At 58.8% G+C, this 10,953-nt stretch overlaps 1 protein-coding gene across 2 annotated transcripts; it reads right to left on the minus strand.

Annotated features, from left to right (window-relative positions):
- Positions 1-250: 250 nt before the first annotated feature.
- Positions 251-9,596, minus strand: PROZ (protein Z, vitamin K dependent plasma glycoprotein). Of its 2 annotated transcripts, none has more exons than XM_057707654.1 (8): positions 9,346-9,596; positions 6,626-6,789; positions 5,251-5,275; positions 4,681-4,794; positions 3,704-3,835; positions 3,362-3,450; positions 1,519-1,636; positions 251-861 (listed from the first exon to the last, which is right to left on the minus strand). In XM_057707654.1, exons 1-8 carry the CDS (start codon positions 9,434-9,436, stop codon positions 296-298), a joined length of 1,299 nt encoding a protein of 432 aa, XP_057563637.1. In that variant the 5' UTR covers positions 9,437-9,596; the 3' UTR covers positions 251-295. The 2 variants fall into 2 exon arrangements, with proteins under 2 accessions (XP_057563637.1, XP_057563636.1); XM_057707653.1 differs by lacking the exon at positions 9,346-9,596 and adding an exon at positions 7,700-8,042.
- Positions 9,597-10,953: the final 1,357 nt, after the last annotated feature.

The raw sequence follows: 10,953 nt of genomic DNA on the forward strand, positions 1-10,953 counted from the left end.
CACGCAGAGCTGAGCCGCTCTCCGGCGTCTGCCCCGGGGGTGGGGCCCGAGCAGAGGCCTTCCAGCCCCGTCGTGCGTCCCGGTCCTTCCTCCCCTCCTCTGGGCAGGCGGGGAGGTCCCTGTGACACCCCTGCCCCAGGGTCGCCGCTCATCGGAGCCCCGCGTTTCCTGGCGTCTCAGGAAAGCGCCGTTCGGTGCTGGCACATTTGCTTTTATTGTTGGACGCGCCTCCCCACCCCCCCACCCCTCGGGGCTCTGTTCAGACCAGGAGTCTCAGAGGAGGGGCTGCTGGCACTCAGCGCCCACCTTCGCGTCCGTGACGGTGACCGTGTTTGCCTGTCCGGTCGGCGGGGCTCGGCTGCTGCGTGACTTTCCGGAGCCAGAGCGCGTATCTGGGGACCTTTATGAGCAGAAAAGGCCCGGGCCCCTCGGGGGGCGCGGTACCCAGGAGGCCAGTGAGGAACCAGGTGCCCCGGTGCTCCCGAGCCACGGCACTGCCCGCCGCCCATCGCGCTGCCCTGGCCGCTGCGCCCTGCTCACAGCTCGTGCGTGTGGTCACCGTGGTGTTGAGGGCCCAGCCGCACTCCTCGGGCTCCACGTGTGTGACCCACAGCCGTGTGGGCGCCAGCTTGGGGCCACTGAGGGTCCAGCCGCCCAGGACGCCTGGCTGCAGCAGGAGGACACGCTCGGCGAAGTCGGCGTCCGCTGTGCAGACGGGCCACCCGGCGTCGGGGCAGCGCACGGGCCGCGCCAGTTCCAGCAGGGCCACGTCGTTGTCCCCCGTGTCTGCCTCGAACCTCGGGTGCACGTGGACGCCCTTCACCTCCACCGCCGGCGGGGCCTCGCGCGCCTGGCAGGAACCTGAAAGGAGGCCGGGCCGGGGATCAAGGTGACTCCGTGTGCACCCCTGCCCGGCTCCTGCGTCCACCGCCCTGCGTGTCTGCCCAGGGCATGGGGGGTACCCCACGGAGGGGCCTCTCCCACGCTCCTCTCTACAAGATCAAGTGAGGTGTTGGGGGGCACAACGAGGTTTGCTGAAACAGTGAAAAGAGTAGGAAGAAATTAGGAGGAACTTGCCCGAGCCAATCAGGACTTGGCTCTTCAGATGTCACCTTCTAGGCTGACGTTCTGTTGACTGGGAAGTGTCTGGGGATGGAGAGTAAACTGTATTTGCGGGTATTGGGAATCACCGTGGAGCGGTCCACAGCACAGCCCAGGCTGCGGGCAGACGGGGATCTGAGCTGCTCCATTTCAGTGTCAAACTAAGTGACGGTTTCATCAGCTGTCATCTCCTCTTTAGACTGAATATTCCACAGGTGTGTCTGCTTGCTGTGCCCAGAACTCCGCGAGGGGCCCCGTGGCTTTGTGACTTTATAAGTGATCTCACTAGTAGGCACTAAATGCAGTCTATGTTACTGCTTTAGAAGCAAAAATCCTAATTAAAAATCTTTATATTTCTGCATAGGATAGATTTGGTTTCCAACGTGATCTTACAAAAATGAACGATAAAATACTTACTTGTTTTCACACTAATGTTTCTGTACAATAGTGCACATTTTGCTGTTGTCAGTACAAAACTGTCCTGTATTAGAACGCCCCCGCAGAAGTCTTTGCCTTCGGAATTTGTTAGTTTTACCTTTAAAAACCAAAACAGACAATAAAGAGTCAGTGCCTGCTTGCAGGATTTGGGGCAGTATAGTGTCGTGGTTAAGAATATGGGGTGCACACCCCTCCAGCCAGCCCGCCCACTTCTGAGGCCACCTCAGCGCGCAGAGGGGAGGGGCAAGAAGAGATGAGTGAGGGATGCTAGGGACATGGACGCCCCGGGGAGGACAGGCAGCAAAGGTACGGTCCCGCTGGTGACCGATCCCCACCCCCTGCCCCTCACTTGATCTCCCCCCGCCGGGTCCTTTAAGGTACGGTGGTCACGGGGCTCTGTCTGTTGCACGGCCAGGCTTCCAACAGCGGCCAAGCGCTGCTGCCTGGCTAGACCGGCTTGTGAGCATCAGGGCGAAGCAGATGTGTTCTGCACATGCGCACACGTGCACACACCGCTGAGGTAGCCCCTTCCCCGAAGGACCCTGTGAAGCCCTCTGTTGACCCTGGTGGTCGCAGTTGAGATTGACTGGTCCAAGCCAGGAGGTGCTCTAGGTGTAACGCTGTACACCCCAGAGGGCAAAGACTTAGTAGACAGGGAAGATGTAAAGATCTCTCGTTTTCACTGCTCATTACATGTTGAAATCATATTTGGATATATTGAGGTAAATAAAACACACTATCAAAATTAGTTTCCCCCAGGGGCTTCCTAGGTGGCACAGTGGTTAAGAATCCACCTGCTTGGGCTTCCTAGGTGGCGCAGTGGTTAAGAATCCGCCTGCCAATGCAGAGGTCACGGGTTCAATCCCAGCTCCAGGAAGATCCCACATGCCGCGGAGCAACTAAGCCCGTGTGCCACAAAAAAAAAAAAAAAAAAAAAAAAAAAAAAAAAAAAAAAAAGAATCCGCCTGCCAATGCAGGGGACACGGGTTCGATCCCTGCTCCAGGAAGATCCCACATGTCATGCAGCAACAGAGACCCAACACAGCCAACAAATAAGTAAATTTATTAAAAAAAAAAAAAATTAGCTGGCCCTGGTTTTACTTTTATGCTCCTGGCCATTAGAAAAGTTAGGTCTGTGGCTGATACTGTGTTTCTGTTGACTGCTGTTCTAAGGACAGACTTGAGGCAGAAGGGGATGGTCTGCATTAGAAGCCTGGGATGCAAGGAGCTGTGATGAAAAATGATATTTTGTGGAGTTACTTAAAAAAGAAAAGAATAAAATACTGGTCAAAACAGCACATGAGCCTCGTGGGAGATGCCTGGAATAATCTGGGAGAAGGTAAACCTAGTAACTTCAGGTATTGCTAAGTTAGATAGGAACGTTTCAGTGTCAGGAGTAATCACTGAATGAATAGAAATAGAACGTTTAGCTTCCACACCAGTCCAGGGAGAAGCAGGAAAATAACAGAAATGGTGCCAAAGAAGAGACATCTCCTGCGCACGGCAGTGGAGCTGGACTCCGGCCAGCTGTTGCCAGCGGAGCCGGGGCCTTGCTCTGCCTCTGGGCCCACGTCCACCCAAGCGCCGCCAGGATGCTTATGTCCAGAGAGAAGGGACGTTGGGAGCAGTTTTAGGGCTCTGAGAAGGGCCCTGATGGCTGTAAATAATGAAGACCCTGAAGCTGTGAGCTCAGAATGAGAAGGTGCTTTGAAATGTGATGTTGAGATTGTAAGTAGTTTGCCTAAATCAAAGAAGGTGGAGGTGACAAACGGTGAAATTTGTAACAGAAGATTAAAACATGTTTATGAAATGTTTCTGTTACCTGCCACGGGAAGGTCCTCCGGAGGTCCCGCTCGCTTCCCTGTGGCGTCACCACGCACTCAGAGCCAAGGGCTCCACACGCACACCTGTCTTCATTGTGGCCACGTGAAAAGAAAGGTCAGTGCCTCCCAGGGCAGACGTCGGGTTTATCCGAGGTGCGACCCTCCCAGCTTGAGAGAATTCGTGTAGACGCAGAGCAGGTGAGATTAAACTGCCTGCTCTCAGAGACCGTGGCGGCCCCGGGCGAGCCCCGCAGGGCACTGGGAACCCCCGGCGCAGCCACCGCAGAGAAGGCGGCCTTTCGGACGTCCCTGCAGGAGGAGGCCCCGCGCAGGGAACTCACCGTGGGGGACGCAGGATCTGCGGTCCTGGCCCAGCTTATGCCCCTCTGCACAGCTGCACGCGTAGGACTCCAGTCCCGGGTGGCAGAAGTGCTGACACCCGTCCGTCCTCCGAGGGTGACATTCATTTTTAGCTGGAAAGGAAAACAAGGGAAAAGCAGAAATGTCACCTTGGAAACAGCCATTCTGAGATCTCCTTGCGCACTGGCGCTCCGGCTTTCCGTTCCCAGCGTCCTCGCTGAGCGTCTCCACGCCGCTGTGGGAAAGGGGCGTGACGCCGCTCGGTCTGGGGGAGGGCCTGCGAGGCCTCGCAAGGACCCGGCTTCCCCGGGCGGCGGGCTCAGCTCCCGCCGCAGCAGCCAGCGCCTTCCAGGGGCTTCTCCCAGGCGGGGACTGGGATGGGGCAGGGGACGCGCGCCTTGCCCTCGGGGTGTCCGCCCAGGCCGGGAGTCGGGAGAGCCGGGCGGGAAGCCGTTTCCGGCCCGGAAGGCGGCCGCGCGCGGACCGCGGCCGTGAGAGCACGGGGCGCGTTCCCTCCGGCGTGGGCCGGCCACCGACAGGCGCGGGCTGCGCCCCCCGGCCCGCGGGCGCGCGCTCGCACTACGGGAGGAAGGACGGCGCCGCGGCACGGGGCTCGCGCCCGCGCCCCGGAGAGCGGGGTGGGGTCCGCGCGAGCGAGGGCCCCCCCAGACCCACCGCGCCGCTCGGGGTCAGCGGCCCCGGGAGCGCGGAGAGGAGATCGCGAGGGGCCTGGATGGCGGGGGCGGCGGGCTTGGAGGAAAAGCAGGGGGCCCCGTGGGGGAAACAGGGTGGTCGTGCCCGCGGCGTGATTCCCGTGGAGAGCCCAGCGCCCACCGCCGCGCTCCCGCCCGCGCCCGGGGCCGAGGCCGGGGCCGAGGCCCTGTGCGGCCGCGGCGGGGGCGGGGCGGGCGGGGCCGGATGAGGGGCGGGGCCGGGGCCGGGGGGCGGGGCGGCTCACCGAAGGCGCAGTCCGGGCCCTCGTAGCCGGGCGCGCAGGTGCAGGTGTAGCTGCGGATGCTGTCCTGGCAGGACCCGTTGTGGAGGCAGGGCTGGGAGACGCACGGGGAGCCGCCTGCCGAGGGGGACGTGAGGACCCCCTGCGGTGACCCCCGCGGGCGTCCCCGGCCCCGCCGGCCCGCGAGCCCCTCCGGGACCCCCCGCCTTGCCGGGCGGCTACGTGCCCGGCGCCAGCGCCCCCGAGCGCCCCCGTCACTGTGGCCCCCGCAGGGACGCCCAGCCTCCCCCAAGCCTCGCCCTCCTCCGCTCAGCGGGGTTCGGACCCTTGAGCGCGAGACCCGCGGGAGCCAGGAGGCCGCGCCGGCTCCCCCCGCCCCCCCCCATCCCGGCGGGGCCCCGGGCCTCGGGCGGCGCCAGGCCCTTCCTTTGGGTCGGGGGTCCAGGAGCCCAAGGCTCGAAGTCTGGAATCCACGGGCCTCAAGTTGGCGGCCCTCGGGAGCCAACCGCCTCCCCTGACCTCGAAGGGAACACGAGAGGAAGGAGTCCTGGAGTGGCCCGAGGAGACACGTACCCAGATACGTCTTCCAAAATTCATCCTGTACGAGCGAAACATAAAAGGGTTACAAATGGGACTCCTGTTTTTCCATGTTTTCTCCTGTGGCTTGGAGATAAGAAAATGTTGCTTTTAATCACTTCACAGAAAATGCTGGTGGAAAACAAAGAATGTAAAATTCTTTATGTCTACTTAACGCCCTCTTTAACATACGTCCCATGTCCTGTTCAGTATGTATCTACTGCGACCCATTTGCGGAAGGGGACATAGTCTAAGACATGGCCCACACGTCACGGCCTCCCAAGGCCCTTTCCCCTCCGGGCCATCTCCAGGCCCCGCTCTACGGAGCGCCTGATGCAGGTGTAAAGATGCACATCTCTGTTGCTGTCTTCAGAAGGAATTCAACACTGACTACACATCTCACCGTGTGTGTGTGTGTGTGTGTGTGTGTGTGTGTGTGTGTGTGGTGGGGGAGCGGGGTGTTGGTTTGGAGTGGGGTATCTAAAATTAGAATTAGCCATAAAGCCTGGAGGGTAAACATGTAAGTCATTGCATCTCCCCAAATCATTACTTGGATTTCTGACAACTTGAGTGACGTCCCACGTTAACAGGTTGTGAGCACAACTTTCCCTTTACCAGGAAATTTTAATCTCTCTTAGTTTTATTAAAGGTGGTCTATTTCAGAGGAGTTTTCTTCCACATGGGCATCTAAGAAACTATGGTTTTAAAATACTTAAAAATTATATCGATATTAGGGAAGCAGGTCAACATTTTGTTCAGAGTCAACTTTAAATATTGCTGCTTTACTATGTAAAACTGGGAAGCCTTATTAAATAGTGTACTCTCTTGAGATATTTACACACAATATTCAGCCCCTCTGTCTCCTGATAAGCTCACGAGTCACTGAGAAGGACATGTTCTCAGTGCTGTTATTTAGAGTGAATGTGTCATCACGTGTAATCCAAGTTACACATCATGAGAGAGATTCTTATCATGAGAGAGATTCTCACCATGGAGGCAATCCTAGGGACGACTTCGGTGCTGTTGATGTGTTGAAACAATTACGCCTCTATTAAGAAACACTAAATTCTGTCAGAGTCCGGACACGCGGCGTGACCTCTGTGAGAAGTCCGGCTACCCCATGTGCTAGTTTGCTTCACTGGAGAAAGAGTTTAGGGGGTGGGATGAGCTGCCCCCCCGGGGCCCCACTGACTGGCTAAGGAAGGTGATTTCACTTCTGTGTCTCTGTTTCCTCACCGGCACAAAGAGGACTAGATCAACCTCCTGGGGAAGTAAACAGGTCACTTAATTCAGTTTCGTCTCTGTGGGAACACACAGCCTCTAAGGCAGAAGAGTGATCAGAAGTGTGCGGGTCTGTGGTGGGGACACATACCGTGGAGGCGTCATTTTCAAATACTTCTCTTGCTTCCTCATAGACACAGATTTCCTCGTAACATTCCTTTTCTAAATTTCCCTCGAAGAGCTCTTCCAAGAGGTAGGAGCCGGCTCGCTTCCATCTCACCAGAACTTCATTTGCTTTTGAGGCAGGAAGAAATACTGCGGAGCGAGACAGGAGTGCAGGCGCCTCAGCATGGCTGGGTGACCCTGAGAACTGCCCCCCCACCGTGTCCTGAGGGCCAGGCTCCGTGGCGAGACCCGGGAAGGAGTTTACCTCCTGCTTACGACGACGTTGGGCCCCAGGCCCCTTCCCATGCAGCCAGGTGAGTAGGAGTGAGCTTAGAACAGGAGGGTGGGAACCCGAGAGGAGGAGGTGGAGACCAGGCAGTCCTCTGCCAGGACAAGAGCCCCCGGTTTCTAGCGGAGCACACTGCTGCATGGACAGACACCCCTGGTGGCTGCGTGGCTGAGCGCTGCCACCACGATGCAAACAGAAGGGCCAGGCCACAGCTCTTGGGAACCTTCTTGAAAAAGATAACTGGTGTGGCCCTTGGCCGTTTCTTTGTCCCTCCCTACATCCTGCTACCTGGGACACAGATGTGATGGCTGGAGCTCTAAGTGCCATTCTGGAATGTGAGGATGGGGATCACAGCAGGGAGGACTGAGTGCAGCCTCCTCAAAAGGACACTGGTCACTGGATTTAGGGCCCACCCTAATTGAGGATGATCTCCTTTTAATTAATACATCTGCAAAGACCCTATTTCCAACTAAGGTCACATTCTGAGGCTCTGGGTGTACATGAAGTTTGGGGGACTTCATGTACACCCAGATGGTGTCCACAGACTTCTCCACTGTGAGGAGGCTGCTTTGGGACAGGAATGTCCTGTCCCCTGACAGTCTTTAGCCGAGTGTTTTCAGCATCAATATCCTTTTTCCTGAACCAGTTATTACCATTTTAACTGCAGGATAGTGGCTTTACACCTCTGCTTCCTCCTGACCTTACTAATCGGCATTCTGCTATAAAAGAAAATCTCTTCTCCAAATGCTTTGTGTTGATTCATTTATTTACCAGATTTTAAAATTGGAGTGAACGTGCTTTCCATCTCAGAAGTCGCATCTGGTTCTTTTCCACATCTGTCTGAGCATGTTAAGGCCTCTTGTTTCCTTCTCACATCTTTATCGTGTGGCTCCGTGTTGTGTCTGGGTATCGAGGTTTTCATGAGTCTGAGTATCGAGGTTTTCATGAGTCTGAGTATCGAGGTTTTCATGAGTCTGAGTCTACTCTTTTTCATGGAGGTTCGTATTTATTTTGCTTCCTTGCGTGTTGGGTTTCTTCTTTGAGTGTGCGCGGCCCACGGGTTGAGACGGGAGCCCGAGTCAAGGAGGACCTGTGTCTCCTGCTGTCGAGGCAGACGTGGCACCAGGCAGCTGGGGCTTCCTGACCCCTAGGCTGCCTGCAGTGACTGCTTCCCGGGAGAGGTTTCTCCTTTTCCACCCGCACCAGCGTCCGGCCTGGGAGTTTGTCTCTTTCCTCCGCGCAAGGTGCCAAGGGTGGTCTGGACTGGGGTAGGGTCTCCTCCTGGGTCCCCTGGGGCCTTGCGGGCTCTGTGCCTGGGGCTGCAAGGTCCTGGTTCAGGGAGCGGGGAGCGGGGTTGGGGGGAGAACCGAGGGTGGTGGGCGGGGTCCACTGCCTCCTTCGTGCTTTTGCTGCTGTTGGTCTCCTCCCTTGTGCCAGGCAGGGGCATGTATTAAAAATGGGATAAAATATTTAGTCCACTTTCAGTTTTATCTGGAGGGATCTTCTGGGATCGGAGCCACAGCCCCTCCAGGACAGGATTTCACGGGTCCTTGTGTTGTTAGACTGCTCTGGCCGTTTATGTTGTTCACAGCTGAGCACAGCTGTATGCGGCTGTGAGCTGTGTGCTGGGATGGGGTGGGGGGTGGTCTTAGGCCACATTCGGAGCTTTGGATTTTATTCTAAAGCTTTGACCAGAAGAGGGATCTCACGTCACCCTGTCTGCTGCGTGGAGGGAGGGCGGGCGGGCAGGGGGCCGGCTGGAGCCCTGGCTGAGCTGGGCAGTGCTGCGGAGAGAAGTGGACTCAGGCCCTGGGGTCGTGCCTGTCCCAGTACATTTAGGACATCAAAGGAGAGGTTATGACCCTTTTAATAATATACTTATTTAACCCAACAGATCCAAAATACTGTTTCAACACGCAACAATTGTTAAAAACCTATCAGTGTGAGTTCGCATTCTGATTTCTGTGCTAAACCTCTGCAGTCTGGTGTGTTCTGAGCTCCTGGCAACCTGACCTTGGCCACCGGTTGGGTGCGGGGGCGCAGGGGCCCTGTGCGCGGCGGGGGTCCAGGGCCCCCATCCGCAGTCACCGGTTTGGGTCCGAACATGAAGGGAGGAAGGTCGAGGAGGGGGAGGGGACGCGGGCAGGGGCACAGAGGGGCTGGGGTGTCCTCCCAGCTCCCCCAGAAGCCGTGCCCCACCCCGTTCTGAGCCCCGGACCCGGCGGCCGGCTCCACCTGGGCCCTGGGGACCCCGAGGGATACAGTCACTTCCAGCATACTCTTCAGGAATGGCAAAGAGATCCAGAGTTGCACTCAACCCACGCCGGACCCACCAGGGCCCCTCGGCTCTCAGAAAAAGCCCCCCGACCCACCCACCCCCAGCCCGAGCCGGAAAGGACCCCTGAGGTGGCGCCTACCTGCGGGCTGGGCGCCGTGCGGGGCGAGGAGCGCGAGGAGGGCGAGGAGGGCGAGGAGGGCGAGCGGCGGTGGCGGGACGCGGCCGGCCATGGTCAGCCCGTGGCCAAAGTCCCTGCCTGGCTCGGAGGAGGGAGCACAGCGGGGACAGGAAACCAACCCCCGCAGAGAAAGGCTGCTGGCGCAGGACACCGCTTCTGCTGGATGTTTTATCAGAGAATTCAGCCTCCTAAATGCAGGCTTCAGCCCCACCTTTTTCTGTTTAAGGGAAAGAGAGGGAAAGACGGAACTGAAAGGCCGAGGCCCAGGGGGACAGAGCCGCCCTGGGGACAGAGCCGCCCTGGGAACAGGGCCTGGACCGCGCGGGTCGGGGTGGGCGGTGTCTCTACCGCGGCCAGGTGTTCCGGCAGGTTTGCGGGGGGCACCGTGTTGCCAGCAAGGAAAGGAGAGCAGGTAAGAGGACACAGGGCCGTGGGGCTGTCGTGGACAAGCCGGTCACAGAGGTTCCCTTTGGGGGAGAACCCTGAACACAGCGAGGGCGTGACCCCCGGACCCCGGGGTGGGGCTGAGGCAGAGTCTCCAGGGTCAGCTGCGTCTTCTGTGACGGGCCGGGGGGCCCGCCGCCACCTCCCGGGGGCACCAGGTGCCATGAGGGGGCGCAGGCCTGGGTAAGCCCCGCGCTCGCTCAGCGCCACGAGGGGGAAACACTCCGAACTCCGTCTCACCCCCCACCCTCCCCGAGCGGCTCAGCGCAGGGCCCGCCCCGCGGACGCTCTGCCTCTGTCCGCCGCAGGATCCGTGTCTCTGTCTCCTCTGTCTGTGTCCTTCCCTCTCCCCTCCCCCCACAAGTACATCAGGGTTCCCTCCGGTCAAGGGGCCCCTGATGAGGACCCGCACGGTGCCCTCTCTCCCTGCACCCTCTTGCTTTCCTTTAAGGACTTGTGTAGTGTGTCTTGCCAGCTGTTTTGTTCTGACGTGGGTACCTTGGTGACCAAGGCTGAACCCCGCTCTTGGCGGGAGCCCTGCTTCGCATCTGCATCGTCCGTGAGGATGCACCCCCACTTGGTGACGTTGTGCCCCCTCGACACAGAGCTACCCTGTCCTGTTTGTATTTCAGGTCGCGCTGGGTGGTGCTCAGGATGACTTTTCCCAGGGCTCTGTTGCCTCCATCGCTGTCACGTGTGGCTGTAGTGAGAGTGCTTCTAGAATGGACACGTCACCCTCCAGCCCTGAGGGCTGGGGGCACACCTGCTGTAGGTGGGTCCTCCAGGGACCCTGCGTGTGCAGGGACCCAGTGCTCCAGGACCCCCCCCACCCCACACACACCGCGGATCTGCTCTCCCTGCTTCTGCAGGTGGGCAGTCCCTGACTCTCAGGAGGGACAGTCAAGCTCTGACCCCTGACGCCCCCCCGCCCCCGTAGTTCCTGACGGCCGGCTTCCTGCTCATCTCGGTCCCCAGAGGAGACTAGAAGGGGACACTTGGTGGAGCAGGGACGGACCACCTCCAGGGCACAGGCCTGGCTCAGGTCCACCTGGAGATGAGATTCTTCTTCCCACCAGACCGTGATGCTCCATCAGGGAGGCAGGCCATTCCAGCGCCCACAGAACT

Source organism: Hippopotamus amphibius, chromosome 14 (assembly GCF_030028045.1).
Source record: "Hippopotamus amphibius kiboko isolate mHipAmp2 chromosome 14, mHipAmp2.hap2, whole genome shotgun sequence".
NCBI classification, from domain to species: Eukaryota; Metazoa; Chordata; class Mammalia; order Artiodactyla; family Hippopotamidae; genus Hippopotamus; species Hippopotamus amphibius.